General features: G+C 39.6%; 2 protein-coding genes across 34 annotated transcripts in view; one reads left to right on the top strand and one right to left on the bottom strand.

Moving 5' to 3' along the window:
- RNF141 (ring finger protein 141) overlaps window positions 1-4,636 on the bottom strand; it is a 41,982-nt gene extending 37,346 nt beyond the window's left edge. The window contains exon 1 of one of the 2 annotated variants that reach the window (XM_077866507.1): window positions 4,488-4,636. The gene's annotated coding sequence lies outside the window, so the exon portion shown is untranslated. The remainder of the gene's footprint in view (window positions 1-4,487) is intronic. The other variant, XM_077866506.1, reaches the window with a different exon arrangement.
- Window positions 4,637-4,645: 9 nt separating this feature from the next.
- The window catches only part of LOC144294674 (uncharacterized), a 133,754-nt gene continuing 120,609 nt past the window's right edge, over window positions 4,646-17,790 (top strand). For 10 of the 32 annotated variants that reach the window (XR_013362050.1, XR_013362049.1, XR_013362051.1 and 7 more), the window contains exons 1-3: window positions 4,654-5,001; window positions 5,894-6,029; window positions 6,120-6,212. Coding sequence is in view for 3 of the 32 variants with exons in the window: in XM_077866512.1 (XP_077722638.1) it covers window positions 6,166-6,212 (47 nt within the window). In the remaining 29 variants the exon portion in view is untranslated. Of the gene's footprint in view, window positions 5,002-5,893; window positions 6,030-6,119; window positions 6,213-6,457; window positions 7,270-8,627; window positions 8,753-9,966; window positions 10,399-10,459; window positions 11,331-17,790 lie in introns of those variants that run through there. The other 22 variants (XR_013362052.1, XR_013362059.1, XR_013362064.1 and 19 more) reach the window with 18 other exon arrangements.

Raw genomic sequence — 17,790 nt, 5'->3', positions numbered from 1 at the left:
CCTACCTCTACCCGTGTCTCTGCCTCTCTGTCTCTCATGAATTTAAAAAAAAAAAAAAAAAAAAAAGTTTTCAAGGACTAGCAGCTGTCATACTATTATATCACCTATAATTTAGTACTTTCTGGTAAAATATAAAAGCATACCTGTTTTATTGCATGTGGCTTTATTGTGCTTCACAGATATTAGCTTTTTTTTTTCCCCCAAATTAAAGGTTTGTGGTACCCGTGCATGGAACAAGTCTATTGGCACCATTTTTCTAATAGCGTTTGTTCATTTCTTTGTAACATTTTAGTAATTCTTGGAATATTTCAAACTTTTTTGTTATCATTATATTTATCATGGTGATCTGTGATCAGCGATCTTTGAGGTTACCATTGCAATTGTTTTGGGGTGCTATGAACTGCACCCATATAAAATAGCAACCTTAATTGATAAATGTTGCATATATCCTGACTGCTCCACTATTTGTTTCCTCAATCTCTCTTCTCCATTAGCCTCCCTATATCCTGAAACTCAACAATATTGCAATTAGGCCAATTAATAACCCCACAACAGCCTCTAAGTGTTTAAGTGAAAGTCACAAATCTCTCATTTTAAGTCAAAAGCTAGAACTAATTGAGCTTAGTAAAAATTAAGGCATGTTGGAAGCTGAAATAGGCCAAAAGGTGGGCCTCTTGCATTAGTTAGCCAAGTTGTGAATGTGAAAGAAAAGTTCTTGAAAGAAACTAAAAGTGCTACTCCAGGGAAAACACAAAGTGAAACAGCCTTACTGCTGATGAAAAAGTTTTAGTGGTCTAGATAGAGGATTGAATTAGTCACGCCATTCCCTTAAGCCAAGGCCTAATCCAGAGCATAGTCCTTACTCCCTTTGATTCTACAAAGGTTGAGTGTATTGAAGCTGCAGAAGAAAAGTTTGAAGCTAGCATGAGGTTTAAGGAAAGGAGTCATCTCTGTAATATTAAAGTGCAAGGTGAAGCAGCAAGTGCTGATATAGAAGCTGCAGCGCATTATCCAGATCTAGCTCCGATAAGCCACGGAGGTAGCTACACTAAACAACAGACTTTCTGTGTAGATCAAACAGGCTTCTCTTGGAAGATGTCATCTAGGAGTTTTATAGCTAGAAAGGAGAAGCCAATGCCTGGCTTCAAAGGACAGGCTGACTCTCTTATTAGGAGGAATGCAGCTGGTGACTTTAAATTGAAGCCAACGTTCATTTATCATTCTGATCATCCTAGGGCCCTTAAAAATGCTCAATCTACTTTGCCTATACTCTAAAAATGGAAGAATAAAGCCTGGATGATAGCACATCTGTTTACATTATTGAATAGTTTAAGCCCACTGTAGAGATGTACTGCTCAGAAAAAAAAAAAAAAAAAAAAGATTCTTTTCAAATTATTACTGCTTATTGACAATGCACCTGGTCACCCTAGAGCTCTGATGGAGATATAAAATGAGATTAGTATTATTTTCATGCCTGTTGACACAACATTCATTCTGTAGCCCATGGATCAAGAAGTAATTTCAAGTCTTATTAGTTAACATTTTGTGAGGCTATAACCACCCCACATAGCAATTCCTCTGATGGATCTGGGCAAAGTCAACTGAAAAACCTTCTGGAAATGATTCACCATTCTAGATGTCATAAAGAATATTCATGATTCATGGGAAGAGGTCAAAATATCAAGGTGAGTGGAAGTTTGCAAGAAGTTGATTCTAACCCTCTTGGATGACTTGAGGGGGTTCAAGACTTAGTGGATAAGATAACTAACTGCAGATGTGGTGGAAAGAGCAGGAGAATGAGAAGTAGAACCTGAAGATGTGACTGAATTGCTGTAATCTCATGACAAAACTTCAACAGATGAGGGCTTGTTTCTTTTAGATGAACAAAAGAAGTGGTTTCTTGAGACAGAATCTATTTTTGGTGAAGATGTTGTTAAGTATTTAAATGAAAACAAAGGACTTAGAATATTACATAAACTTAGCTGGTAAAGCAGTGGCAGGATTTGAGAAGTCAATTTGACAGTCTGAAAGTCAATTTGAAAACTGACTCCAATTTTGATAACATTACATGCTAGAGAGAAATCACTCCGGAAAGGAAGAGTCAACTGATGAGGCAAACTCATTACTGTCTTTAAGAAATTGCCAAAGCTGTTCCAACCTTCAACCGCCACCCTAATTAGTTAACAGCCATCAACACTGAGGCAAGACCCTCCACCAGCAAAAAATATACATATATATTATGACTTGCTGGAAGGAAGCTCAGATGATGGTTAGCATTTTTTAGCAATGAAGTATTTTTTAAATTAAGGTATGTACAATTTTTTTTTAGACATAACACTGTTACAAGCTTAAGAGACTACAAGATAGTGTAAACATAACCTTTTAATGCACTGGGAAACCAAAAAATTCATTGGACTCACTTTACTGAAATACTCACTTTACTGTGGTGGTCTATTACTGAACCTGCAATATCTCCAAGGTATGCCTGTAATATGCTTTCAAAAAACCAGGATTGAAGGATTTTCTCAATAGAGAACAAATGTTATTTTGAAATTCATAAGAATATCAAGGATTCCAAAAATGCCACATTCTCTAGTGGGTGGGAACATACACTTGATCACTTCTTTTTCTAACAAATGAATTGTTGTAGTTCAAATATTCATTACAAAGATATAAAAACCACATCATGGGTAACTGGCAAAACAAAAAACAAAACCAAGCAAAAAACCTCCATGAACATTTAAACTATATCCATTCATAAAAGGATTAAAGCAAAGTTAAGAAGCCTGAAAGTACAGTAAAATGACTAGTTGACAAGTACTGTGATATTTGGAAAACCTCTCTGAAACCTGTTCTCCATGAATTTTTGTATCAACTGTACTTACAAAAATGGTATTTATAACTGAAATAATCATCAAACTACTTTCACTGTTAAGTCAGTTTTAACATCAGTGATAAAAACTAAGTTCTAAAAACTAGATCCTTAAGACTGTTACTTATTTTATTACTCACTGCTTACTCAAACTCTAGATCTGTAAGCAGGGATCAGCTGTTCTGCAAAACAAGAAATTAATAGCAGCTATTAACAGATACATAAGGAAATAATTAGACCAGTTACTACAGGAGCTAGAATGCTTGTTCTGGGCTCAGAGATCTTAATTAGAAAGAAAAACTACAAAAAGAGGGCACTTGAGATGAAGCCTATGGATTTATGACGGCATTGCTGTATTTACAAATATATTTCATAGCTAGAAAAATTCACTAATTAGACTTGTAAGAATTCTCTCCGGACCTTCCCTGCCTTTTTGGGAGAAGGGGAAGGGAAGTGTGTTAAATATTTACATATGGATCAAGAAGAATCGGGCTCCTACACACATTAAATATAAAGCTCACTTACATCAAATGACAAAAAACACACTTCTGGAGGAAACTACTTAGAAACTGCAGCCAGGCAGAATCAAAGGAAAGGAGAAAAATCCGTACTACTTTGGAGTTCTGGATTCAGAAAGCATCACTTCTCAGGAGTGACTTCAATACAGAGGTCACTGATTTAGGATCGTTGATCCGGATGGGCAGAGGAGAGCTGGAAAAGAATTAGCTTTAGGCACGAGGTCCAAGACTAACAAACCATAGTACGCGTTAAGGCAGCTTTATAAATACACCAGAGGCAAGAACGAAACCGTTTGGCAACATGAAATGGGACAGAACGTAGACTGAAACTTAACAGAAGGACTGGGGTTCAATTTGAGTAGCAGCGGTTAATCCACATTTTGGAACACATCACAAGTAACAGAAAAAAAAAGAAGAAGTCACACAGAAGGCTTCCTTTCTGGGAAGAGCTACTAACAATTATCAGCAAGGTAATATTTTTGTCTCAGACCGGGCCAAGGTAGCTGGTTCGACAAACAAACCCTTTGGGAAGATGGGCAGCGTAGGGTAATCTGGCAACGGAGGGCCGGCTGTGCAGACCGCCTTGGCCGTTTCCGAGCTATCGGCCCTGCAGGGCGATTCTAACCCGGGCTGCCCAGCGCGGCCTCGGGGTGTTTACTAAGCACGCGGGCCGCCGTCGGGCCGCGGTCGGGCCGTCCTGTGCCTCGGCCCCTCCGCCAGCGCACCTGCGCTCTGGGCCAACAGCCACGCCCGCTGGCCCACCGTCGGCGCCGGCGGCAAGATTCAAAAGCTGTTCCCGCCTCGGGGAGGATGAACTCTCTCCAGGCTCCCCCGGAATCACACCTCCCACGGGACGAGCCGTCTGCAGCCCCGGCCACTGGAAACTGCCGGGTTGGGGCCGGAGTGTCCGCGGAAGCGCCTCCCAAGCCAGCGCTGCGCCCTAAGCCGAGGCCTAGAAAGGGTGGCGGGGCCAGGCCTGTTTCCCCAGTGAAGCGCCGCTCGGCAGCCGAGGGCTGGCCCGCGTTTCTCCTCCCAGCCCTGGGGTCTTGGAGCAACAAGGAAGGGGAACGGCGAAAGGACGGCTCCGCGCAGCTCACCCCAGGTTCAAGGCATCGCGCTTCCGGCGGCAGCAGCTCCGCCTCAGCCCACGGCTCAGGCCCGCAGGTGGAGGCGGAGGCGGCGGCGGCGGCGGCGGCGGCGACGCCCGCTCGGCCTGCGCCCGGGGCGCGCCTCAGTGACGCAAAGGCCCGCCCCGCCCCCAGCGCGTTGCCTGGAAACGGCGCCCAGCCTCTCCCAGGCGCAGGGCGCTCGCGGTGTCCCCCGCCTCTGTGTGTGAGGACCCTCGACGAGGCCTGAGCCCGTGAGGCCAGGTGAGAGGAGAGGGGGCCGCGCCCAGAGGCGGCGGGAGAGCTTCGCCGGGCGGGCTCCTCTAGGCCCGGCTCCCGCCTGGCCGACTGCCGCCTCCCCTGGCGCCATCTCCCGAGCAGCTGCGCAGGGCCCAGCTGCTGACAAAGGCCGCACTGTACACATCCTGGGTTTGGCCGAGGCTTGGACAGTCCAAGCCACCGCTTGTTAGGCCTCCAGCCTCCCAGTGGTCGTAGCTACACAAAGGTAATCTTGCTACTCTACCGTGAGGTGGGGCCGCTGATAACCTGGCTAGGTTAAGAGGCATGAAAGACCGTGGAGAGTGGGTAGCACGGCAGCCCAAACGGTAAGCCCTCAGACAGCGGCAGCAATTAGCGTGGATGTCGGCGGTAGTGTTGCCGTCCGGTACGCATCTGTTGTGTGCCAAGTGTTAGATTAGGTCACCGTACAGGCCTTGCCCTCATTTAAGCAGTTTGCTCAAAGATTCGTAGCTAGTAAACAGCAGAGCAAGGATTTAACCTCAGGTTTTAAACCACTTATGGTAGGTTAAACTAAATTAAGCTACTTAGCAGCTAAATTAAACTATTTATGGTTCTTCATATGAGGACACTTGTCCTTCAATCTTTTGTAGATGTGTCCTGTGATGCATTAATCCTGCCCTCTAATAATGGATGATACTTATCGACCATTAGAACAAGCCCTGTTGGGGCAGCTCCCGGTGGCTCAGCGATTTAGCGCTGCCTTCAGCCCAGGGCCTGACCCTGGAGACCTGGGATCTGAGTCCCACATCAGGCTCCCTGCATGGAGCCTGCTTCTCCCTCTGCCTGTGTCTCTCATGAATAAATAAATAAAATCTTAAAAAAAAAAAAAGTCTGTTTTAAGTCCTTAAAAAAAAAAAAAAGATTTTATTTGAGAGATACAGAGATAGTGATGGAGATAGTGAGAGAGAACATGAGGTGGGGAGGAGAGGGAGAAGCAGGCTCTATCCCAGGACCCTGAGATCATGACCTGAGCCAAAGGCAGATGCCCAACTGGCTGAGCCACCCAGGCACCCCTGCTTTACATACTATAAAGGTATGAATTAATAACCTCACAGCAATCCTATGAGATAGGTAATGTTAATACTTTCATTTTACAGTTGAAGAAATAAGAAAGTCCATTAGCTTTTCCAAGGTCAACCAACCAGCTAAGGAGCAGAGCTGTATTCAGACCCGTGCTGCCTGAACCATCAGCCTGTGCTTTTAACTCTTATTGTAAACTGCCTCAGTAAGATGGTAAGACGTCATCAGGGCCAGGGTCTGTGTTGTCTGTGTACTTTTATACCTTATGGAGAAGGTTCTGAGGATTGTCTCCCTGACAACTAGCACAGAGCCTGGCCTGCAGTACAGTTGTTCAGTATTTGAAGATGTGATGAAGATAGGAACATTGGAGAAACTAAGCCCAAGAATGAGATATAGGTAATGATTTAGTAAATTAAAAAAGAAATCTAATTAAATTCAACAAAGTCCTATAGTTTAGCCTAATCTGGGCCTGGGAGTCAGGAATATTTCTCTATAAAATTTTCCTTCAATTAAATATAGTTTGAGGTTCCAGTCAGTGCAATAAAACCAGACAAAGAAATAAAAGGCATGCAGATTGGAAAGGAAGATATAACACTGTATTTGCAGTCAAAAATACTTTTTTAAATATTTTATTTATTCAGGAGAGACACAGAGAGCGAGGCAGAGACAAAGGCAGAGGGAGAAGCAGGCTCCTTACGGGGATCCCGACGCGGGACTCAACCCCCAGAGCCTGAGATCACACCCAGAGCCAAAGGCAGATGCTCAACCACTGAGACACCCAGGTGTCCCTACTTACAACTATTTCTTACAAACATTTTCCTACATCTTTTTTATATGTAAGAAAAATAAAAGTTTCCTTTGCCTGCTACAAAATAACTTCATAATTCCTATTTCAGAATTTCTAATCTCCTCTATTACAGTTTTTAAAATAATCCTTATTATTGTCCTACTGATTTGCAACAAATATGCCAGGACAATTCAACCACTGAGCCACCCAGGCATCCCTGTGTTCAGATGATTTCCTAATCAACATCGTTAATTGTTATCCTTCATTATTGTCCCAATCCTGTATTTCCATATTTATATAGAATATCTCCCAGAGGAATGAATATACCACAATAATGGGCATTTGAATTCAAGAATTTCTGTATCAAAGGAGCTTCAGCATTCCTTCTGGTCTCTCAGACTAAATCATATGAAGAGATTTCTTTCTGTCTCCTAAAGCATTCTGTCATGGTATCCTGTACTTTCTTTAAAATTTCTCCTTGTTTTGGGATCCCTGGGTGGCGCAGCGGTTTGGCGCCTGCCTTTGGCCCAGGGCGCGATCCTGGAGACCCAGGATCGAATCCCATGTCAGGCTCCCGGTGCATGGAGCCTGCTTCTCCCTCTGCCTGTGTCTCTGCCTCTCTCTCTCTCTCTCTCTGTGTGACTATCATAAATAAATAAAAATTAAAAAAAAATTTCTCCTTGTTTTATTTTTTTATTGTATTTTTTTTGAGTTTTTAGTGTGTCAGACACCAAAAGTATTCTATATGTATTATCTCACTTGTAAGTCTAACAACAGCCCTAAAAAATGTCGATATCATCTCAATTTTAAAGAAGAGAAAATGGTCCTGGAGAGGTTAAATAAATTGTCCAAGGTCACTTAGTTCATAAGTGGTAGAGCAGGGATTCAAATCTACCATCTGATTTCAGAACCTCAAGTTTTAGCTATACATTATATTTCTACTCTTGGGCTTAACCTGTTCTTGTCAATTCCATACCATCATCTCAGTATAAGTTCCTTGTTATTTGACAGATTAGTATACTAACATCTTAGCCATCAACTTATCCTGAAACATATTTACTATTCAGTCCATCTTGTATCTTGCTGGCAGACCAAGCAACTTAAAACATTATATTTATTAAATCTATATCATAAAGGTGCTGGTGCTCAGTATTAGCCAGGTCATATCAACAAAATGGACCCCAGTATTTGGGAACTCATTTTATTTTATTATTTTATTTTTTTAAAGATTTTATTTATTTATTCATGAGACACACACACACACACACACAGAGGCAGAGACACAGGCAGAGGGAGAAGCAGGCTCCATGCAGGGAGCCTGATGTGGGCTCGATCTCGGGTCTCCAGGATCTCACCTCGGGCTGAAGGCGGTGCTAAACCACTGGGCCACCAGGGCTGCCAGGGGAACTCCTTTTAAATGGATGATTTTACCATCTCATCGTCTCAAAGATCTACCTGGATCTTGGGGATCATTGTATATACTACCTGCCCCCATTGTTATCCTGTCATTCCATACCACCTCCCATTCTCTCTACAATCCTTTATTGCTATATCCTATGACCACTGATCTTTGAAACTCTTTATGTCCCACTTTCTTTTGGCATGCCTCGCCTTCATTCACCCCAGGCTAGCTTCCTCTCTGCTTTAGCTATCTCAGTTTGACCTCAGGAATTCCCATTCTCCAGCCAACAACACCTCTACCATTATTTGCTTTTCCTTTGAACACTTTCTATTTTACTGAAATCAGGAATCCACTTCCCTGACAACCTTTTTGGCTAGGAGACAAGTTAACATTCTCTTCTCTAGCTGTCACATCCTGTCACATCAGTGTTTTAATACTGTCAATCAGACATCTCTCTCCTTTAAACTCTTCTGGCTGTAAGTCTATTTTTTTTCCCCCAAGCCAGCTAGGCCTAATAACCTAAGGATCAAAGAAGTCACTTTTCTCTTCATGTAAGTGCAAAACTCAAACCTTACCATTATCATGTTTAACAAGGAAAGGTCAAGCTAGTGTTTTCTGACAGGGCCAGGGGGAATGAAGTCAGAAATTTCAAGAGCTGGGAACTATCCACCTTGGTTGTTTGGGTCTTTGTTGCCACAGACAGGCCAATGGGAAATGACACAGTTTACTCCAGACAGCAAAACCCAGGTCAGTTTTATCACTCTGCTACATGGAAAACAAGGCTTAGAAGCAGCCAGTTCATAATTATATTTCCTAGATTATCTACTATCCTTACAGATAGTAAATTTTTACTACTTTGTTTTGAATTAGGATCCAAACAAGATCCTCTCATTACATTTTGACTGTTATATTTGAAATTTCCTTTGAAAGCAGTCTTCCCCCCCCCCCTTTTTTCATGCGATTAAGTTATTGCAGAAACTGGATGTATTGGGGTTTGACCAGAGAAACAGAACAAATGGGAGATATAAGACATTTATTGCAAAGAATTGGCATACTCAGTTGGGAAAGCTGGTAAGACAAGATAGAAATGGAATTTGTGAGCATGAACTGAAACCACTATGCACAGATAAAATTTTTCTGTACAGCCTCTGTTCTGCTCTTAAATTCTTTCAACTGATCAAATCAGACCCATCCAGATTATGTAGGACGATCTCCCTTAACTTAAATTCAATTGATTATGGACTTACATATACAAAATACCTTCATAGCAACATTTAGATTAGTGTTTGATTGAATAACCAGGGACTAAAATCTAGCCACACTGATACATAAAGACTATCACATTAGGTTGATTGGGTTATATGGACTATTCCTATATTCTGGATTTATCTGTTTTCTTCCTTATAGGGTTATTTACTTTGTGCTTTTTCTCCTCATATTTTCATAAATGCAGTTTGGCTTTAGAGGTTTGACTATTCTGGCCAGAATACTTTATAAGTGGTACTGTGTGCTTCATGTTACATCAGAGAGCCCACAATATCTGCTTGTCCTCACTTTAAGACTTATCATGGGGGTTCTAATCAATATTTTATCTAATCATTTTATCCATTAGGATGGTAGCCTGAATCCACTTTATTAGGGATTAAAAAATGGTGAATTTCTAATTATTTATTTATTAGTGTCATTTCTGTAAAAAACTTTTCTGTATAAACTGGGGCTATTTGGTTACCTTGAAATACTGTCCATTCAGGAAAGGCAAGAAAGATGCCAATTCTTTCTTTTAAGAGTTAGTGCCTACTTACTAGCAATGATGTCCAATGTGTGGAATTTAATTGTTTTTAGTATAACTGCAAATTTATGGGTTTTATATACTTGATTGATAGCATTTAGTATGACTTTTGTTGTGTAGTTCCATATTTGGCAAGTGGTAACCACATCATACTGTTTTTTTTTTTTGACAGGACGGCTTTCTTGCATTTTGGTTCCTTCCTGGCTTATCTTCTGTATTTCCTGTTTTAGACCTGGAACCAGCCATTCCTCCAAGGAGTTCTGTATTCTTTCAATGGGGAATGGTATTTAGAGACCACAGTCTTGGTTGCTAGATGTATTTATAGCTATTGGACTGTCATTACTTTTAGTCCTTTTCAGAAGACAGAGCTAGGGAATATATATTTTTTGTTTGTTTGTTGGAAATATATACATTTGGAAGAAAATAACAGTTTAGAGTGTATACTGCTATTCCTAATTTAAATGTAATATTACAAGATTTTAAATATAACCAATTTTAATAGTTGTATCTCTTTAATCTCACATTGCAAATCTTATTACCTAATAACATTAAGTAATTATTTATATTATAAGAAAATAGATTCAAAATAAAAATATCAATATTACTATTGGCTATTTGGTTACCAAATGAAATTTATATATACTTACTGCTCTATTTGTCCTTAGAACATGTATCACTAGGGATGCCTGGGTGGCTCAGCGGTTGAACGTCTGCCTTATGGCTCAGGGCGTGATCCTGGAGTCCCCGGATCGAGTCCCACATCGGGCTCCCTTCATGGAGCCTGCTTCTCCCTCTGCCTATGTACCTGCCTCTCTCTCTCTGTGTGTCACTCATAATAAATAAATAAATAAATAAATAAAATATTAAAAAAGCATGTATCACTAATAATGTAGAGTCAAAATAGCTGTGATTGAGCTCCTTGAAATAATCTCCTGTTTTTTTAGTGGTTCCTCAGTTTGTTTTTTTATTTTTAGAAATTGCTTAAGTTTACTTTTGAAATGTCAAAGTTTTCTATGTTTCCAAAGTTAGAACTACATAATAAGGCATATTTGGAGAAGTATCATGCCCATTCTCAGTCCTCTACTCTGTTACCTCCTTTTCCTATATTTAAACATTTTAGTCTTTGTTTACAGGATTTTTGTAAATATAAGTGAATACATACACAAATATAAATAGAAATAAAAATGTTTGTGTTTGCTGTCCTATCATTACACTAAGTATAGTGTTCTGTAACTTCCTCTTTTTTTTCACTTAGTAATATATCCTGAAGATCACTTAGTATAATTAAAGAATGGAGATCTACCTCATTTTTTTTGACAAGTATGGAGAATTCCAGTTTATTGATTTATCATAGTTTCTTCAACCAAACTCCTTTTGATGGATGTTTGGGTTGCTGTTACCCATAGAGTTAAACAGTGAATGACCTTTTATGTAAGTAATTTAACTTTTTTTTCCCCCCAGATATTACCAAAGTCCTCTCTATGGGATTCTCAAAAGTAATAGATGAGAGTGCTCTGCATACCTGGGTCAAAAGAATATTCTATCATATTTTTTTTGAATTTGTGCCAATCTGATAGAATTGGTATAGCAGGGATTAGTTTTAATTTTCATTTTTCTTATTATGAGTAATAGTGAGCTTATTTCATATATTTGCCATTTTAAAAAATTTTTAAAAAGATTTTACTTATTTATTCATGAGAGACACACAGAGAGAGAGAGGGAGAGGCGGGCTCCATGCAGGGAGCCTGAGGTGGGACTTGATGCTGGTCTCCAGGATCACGCCTGGGGCCAAAGGTGGCGCTAAACCACTGAGTCACCAGGGCTGCCCTCTGGTCCATTTCTAATAGAGTTAAGCACAAATGGAATGAGAAGTACTAATTCTCTTATCATCCACTAGGATTGGTAGATAAAATACATGACACCCAGTTAAATTTGAATTTCAAGTAAACAATAATTTTTGGTATGTATGCACAAAATATTACTTCACACATATATATGGGATATACTTACAATAAAATATTATTATTGACTGAAATTCAGATTTCTGAATTTGGATTTTCTGAATTTTCTGAAATTGGATTTTCTGGTATTTGTTTTGCTAAATCTCACAAGCCTATCTAGACTCATTTCTTAACTTTGGGAATTTAAGGATTCCAGTGCATCAGCACTAGTGTCAGGCAATAACAACTACAGTAATACCTGGCAGAGATGGCAGTGCTTGAAGAATTTTCTGGTAACTGAAGGAAAAGGCAGCAGTCTCTAGTAGACAAGTCATCATCTAGGGGATAGCATTTTTCCTTGGTAGATGCATTCTAGAACATAACCAGAGAAGCAGCAGAAGAATTTTGCATAGTCAGTGGTACCTTGTGAGTGTGGCAGTTCCCAGAGAATATAGAAGAAGCAGGTCTTGGGTAGAGGCCATGGTACCTGATAGCTAGAGGAAATCGTCATCATGCGTCATGGGAAAGAAACAAGTAGAAGTGGTCAGTGCATCTAGTAGAAGACATAATTGTACTCATTGGAGTGTAATTAGGGCAAGAGCAGTGGGAAAAACTTAATGCCATATGTAAGGTGACCATACTTGCTTGTGAGCATGTTTGAATGTCCTGCTTGCCTCTAGGAACCAGGCCCTGCCAGGATCTGAGACAGAAAGCATCCATTGAGTGCTAGGAATAGGTAATGAGCTTTAAAGCAGAATAGCTCCACCCACCAGTAGAGATCTTGGCTGTTACCAGTTGGGTTAGTACCTCCTTTTCCTGTGGTGGGGTGGTATTAGAAAGGGGACATATAGAAGTGGGAGCAAGGATGGGAATATTCTCTTGCTTATATTAAAGATTGAATTGTTCCACAGCTCTGGTTGGCATCACATGACTTTTTCCCCTGTGCAGATGTAGGGCACCCAGCGTTCTTTAAGTGTTATTTGATTGTGCATCTTAATACTTTGACTTACCTGCATTGGGGTGTCAGCAACAGGGCAAGATCCACCACAGGCAAAACCATGTTTTAGTCCAAATTGGGATCAGGTTTGCCTCGACAGATCAGTCAATATCCATGGTAAGTTCACATTGTCTCTTTTGTCTACTAATGGCATACACCTTCTGCCGTCCTCCTTTCTAGATTTACAACCCAGATGTATTTTCCATGCTTGATCTAGTTGGATTTAGACATCTCTTAACCCTACCTCTACCACAGAAATTTCTGTTGTTTTTCCACTTGATAGTATATCTTTAATAGATTATTTTCTGTTTTTGTTTTTTATTAAGTTTAAAATTTTAATTCTAGTATAGTAAATGAACAGTGTTATATTAGTTTCAGGTATACAATATAGTGATTCAACAATTCTATACATTGCTCAATGCTCATCATGATAAGTGTACTCTTTAATCCTCATCACCTATCCCACCCATCCTCCCACCCAGCTCCCTCTGTTGACCATCAGTTTGTTTTCTATAGTTAAAGAGTCTGTTTCTTGGTTTCTCTCTCTCTCTCTTCCTTTGCTTATTTGTTTTGTTTCTTAAATTCAACATATGAGTGAAATCCTATGGTATTTGTCTTTCTCTGGCTTATTTCACTTAGCATTGTACTCTCTAGATTCAACCATGTTGTAAATGGCAAGACTTCATTCTTTTTTTATGGCTGAATAATATTCCTATATATATGGGAATATATATACATCACATCTCTTGTTGGAACTTGGGGTGCTTCCATAATTTGGCTATTGTAAATAATGCTACAAAAAATAGGGGTGGTGCATGTATCCCTTGAATTAGTGTTTTTGTATTTTTGAGTAAATACCCAGTTGTGTGATTACTGGATATTTTTTACTTTTTGAGGAAACTTCATACGGTTTTCAACACTAGATGAATCAGTTGTATCCCAACAGTGCACAAAGCGTCCTTTTTCTCCACATCCTCACCAACACTTGTTATTTCTTGTGTTTTTTACTTTAACCATTCTGACAGGTGTGAGGTGATATCTCATTGCAGTTTTGATTTGCATTTTCCTGATGATGAATGATGTTGAGCATCTTTTTATGCGTCTCTTGGTCTTTTTCAGAAAAATATCTGTTCATGTCTTCTGCTCATTTTTAAATTGGATTATTTGGTTTTTTGGTGTTGAGTTGTATAAGTTCTTTATATATTTTGGCTACTGTTTACTGGATAGGTCATTTGCAAATATCTTCTCACAGTCAGTAGCTTGCCTTTTAGTTTTATCGATTATTTCCTTCACTCTGCAGACTTTATTCTGATGTAGTGTTAATAGTTGACTTAAAAAAAAAAAGATTTTGTTTATTTATTTGCGAGAGATACAGAGAGAGAGGCAGAGAGAAGGCAGAGGAGCCGGATGTGGGACTCGATTCCAGGTCCCTAGGATCACACCCTGGGCTGAAGGTGGCGCTAAACCACTGAGCCAGGGATCCCTGGGTGGCGCAGCGGTTTAGCGCCTGCCTTTGGCCCAGGGCGTGATCCTGGAGACCGGGAATCGAGTCCCACGTCGGGGTCCCGGTGCATGGAGCCTGCTTCTCCCTCTGCCTATGTCTCTGCCTCTCTCTCTCTCTCTGTGACTATCATTAAAAAAAAAAAAAAAAAAAAAAAAAATAATAATAATAATAATAAAAAATAAACCACTGAGCCACCCGGGCTGCCCTAATAGTTGATTTTTGCTTTTATTTCCCTTGCCTCAGGAGACATATCTAGAAAAATGTAGCTATGGCTGATGTCAGCAAAATTATTGCCTGTGTTCTCTTCAAGGATTTTATGGTTGCAGGTCTCACATTTAGGTCTTTTATCAATCTTGCATTTATTTTTGTATATGGTGCAAGAAAGTGGTCCAGTTTCATGCTTTATATGTAGCTGTCCAGTTTTCCTAACACTATTTTGTTGAAGAGGCTGTCTTTTCTCATTGTATAATCATTCCTTGTTTGTCGAATATTAGTTGACCATACAATTGTGGGTTTATTTCTGGGTTTTCTATTCTGCTCCATGGATCTGTGTGTCTATTTTTATGCCAGTACCATACTGTTGTGATTACTACAGCTTTGTAATATAACTTGAAGCCTGGAATTATGATACTTTTGGTTTTGTTTTTCTTTTTCAAGATTGCTTTGGCTGTTTGGGGTCTTTTTTGGTTCCATATAAATTTTAGGATTGTTTGTTTGTTCTAATTCTGTGAAAAAAGCTGTTGATATTTTGATAGGGATCACATTAAATGTGTAGATTCCTTTGGGCAGTAGAGACATTTTAACAATATTTGTTCTTCCAATCCATGAGCATGGAATGTCTTTCCACTTCTTTGTGTCATCTTAAATTTCATCAATGTTTTATAGTTTTCAGAGTAGTCTTTCACCTCCTTGGTTAAGTTTATCCATAGATATTTTATTGGTTTTGGTGAAATTGTAAGTGGGATTATGTTCTTTTTTTTTTAAAGATTTATTTATTTATTCATGATAGACATAGGGAGAGAGAGAGAGAGAGAGAGGCAGAGACACAGGCAGAGGGAGAAGCAGGCTCCATGCAGGGAGCCCGACGTGGGACTCGATCCTGGGACTCCAGGATCACGCCCTGGGCCAAAGGCAGGAGCTAAACCACTGAGCCACCCAGGGATCCCTGGGATTATGTTCTTAATTTCACTCTCTGCTGCTTCATTATTAGTGTATAGGAATGCAACAGATTTCTGTACATTGATTTTGTATCTTGTGACTTTACTGAATTCACTTATCAGATCTGTTAGTTTTCTGGTGGAGTCTTTAAGGCTCTCTCTATATAGTATCATGTCATCTGCAAATAGTGAAAGTTTTACTTCTTCCTTACTAATTTGGATGCCTTTTATTTCTTTTTCTTACCTGATTGGTGTGGATAGAACTTCTAGTACTATGTTGAATGAGAGTGGTGAGAGGACATCCTTTCTTGTTCCTGACCTTATAGGAAAAGTTATCAGTTTTTCCCCATTGCATATGATGTGAGCTATGGGTTTACATATAAGGCCTTTATTATATTGAGGTTTGTTAATCTACCTTGTTGAGGGTTTTATGATGAATGGGTGTTATACTTTGTTAAATGCTTTTTTTTTTTTGCATCTGTTGAAATGATCGTGTGGTTTGCATTCTTTCTCTTATTGTGATGTGTCATGTTTGTTGATTTACAAATGTATATGCAAATATAAACATATATAAACATATGCACATATATATTTATAAATATATATATTTAGAGAGGGAGTTGGGGACGGCAGAGGGAGAGGGAGAGAGAGGTTCTTAAGCAGGCTTCTCACTAGGTGTGGACATGGGGCTTGATCTTACAACCCTGAGATCATGATCTGAGCCAAAATAAGAGTCAGATGCTTAACCAGCTGAGCCACCCAGGAATCCTTGATTTGTGGATATTGAACCACCCTTGCATCCCAGTAATAGATCTCACCTTATTATGGTGGATGATTTTGTTAATGTATTGTTGGATTTTGTTTGATAATGTTTTGTTGAGTATTTTTGCATCTATATTCATCTGAGATATTGGCCTGTAGTTCTTTTTTTTCATGATGTCTTTATCTGGTTTTGGTTTCAGTGTAATGTTGGCCTTATAGAATGAATTTGGAAGTTTTCTTTCCTCTTCTATTTTTTGGAATAAAGAAGAATAGATATTAACTCTTCTTTAAATGTGTTGTAGAATTTGCCTATGAAGCTGTCTGGTCTTGGACTTTTGCTTGTTAGGGGTTTTATGATTACTGATTAAATTTCATTGCTGGTATTTGATCCATTCAAATTTTCTATTTCTTCCTGCATCAGTTTTGTAGGTTATATGTTTCTAGGAATTTATCCATTTCTTCTAGTTTGTCCACTTTGTTGGCAAAGTGGACAAATTTTATAATTAAAAAGTTATAAAAGAATTTTTATAATTCTTTGTATTTCTGTAGTGTTAGTTGTTATTTCTCCTCTTTCATTTTTGATTTTATTTGAGTCCTCTTTCTCTCTCTCTTTAAAGATTTTATTTATTCATTCATGAGAGACACACACAAAGAGGCAGAGATATAGGCAGAGGGAGAAAAGCAGGCTCTCTTAGGGGAGCTGATACAGAACTTGATCCCAGGACCCTGGGATCAGGACATGACCCAAAGGCAAATGCTCAACTACTGATCCACCCTGGTGCCCTTGGTCCTCTCTCTCTCTTTCTCTTTTTTTTATGACTCTGGCTAGCAGTTTATTAGTTTTGTTCATCTTTTTTTTTTTTTAATTTTTATTTATTTATGATAGTTACACAGAGAGAGAGAGAGAGGCAGAGACATAGGCAGAGGGAGAAGCAGGCTCCATGCACCGGGAGCCTGACGTGGGATTCGATCCCGGGTCTCCAGGATCGCGCCCTGGGCCAAAGGCAGGCGCCAAACCGCTGCGCCACCCAGGGATCCCAGTTTTGTTCATCTTTTTAAAGAACTAGCTCTGGGTTTCATTGATATTCTATTTTTTAAATTTTTTTAGTTTCTATATACTTTATTTCTGCTCTAGTCTTTAATATTTCCTTCCTTCTGTTGGTTTTGGGTTTTGTTTATTCTTCTTATTCTAGCTCTTTTAGGTATAGGGCTAAGTTGTTTGAGATTTTTCTTGTTTCTTAAAATAGGCCTATATAGGGATCCCTGGGTGGCACAGCGGTTTGGCGCCTGCCTTTGGCCCAGGGAGTGATCCTGGAGACCCGGGATCGAATCCCACGTCGGGCTCCCGGTGCATGGAGCCTGCTTCTCCCTGTGCCTGTGTCTCTGCCTCTCTCTCTCTCTCTCTCTCTGTGTGTAACTATCATAAATAAAAAAAATAATTAAAAAAAAAAGAAAAAAATGTTAAAAAAAAAAAATAGGCCTATATATAAACTTCCCTCTTTGAACTGCTTTTGCTGCATCCCAAAGATTTTAGGCCATTGTGTTTTCACTTTCATTTGTCTGCATGTAACTTTTTCTTTCTTTTTGGATTTCTTGGTTGACCAATTCATCGTTTAATACATAGCATGTTATTTAA

The sequence above is a fragment of the Canis aureus genome, chromosome 23 (assembly GCF_053574225.1).
Source record: "Canis aureus isolate CA01 chromosome 23, VMU_Caureus_v.1.0, whole genome shotgun sequence".
In the NCBI taxonomy this organism is placed as follows: domain Eukaryota; kingdom Metazoa; phylum Chordata; class Mammalia; order Carnivora; family Canidae; genus Canis; species Canis aureus.
This window is presented reverse-complemented; position numbering and strand designations above follow the sequence as displayed.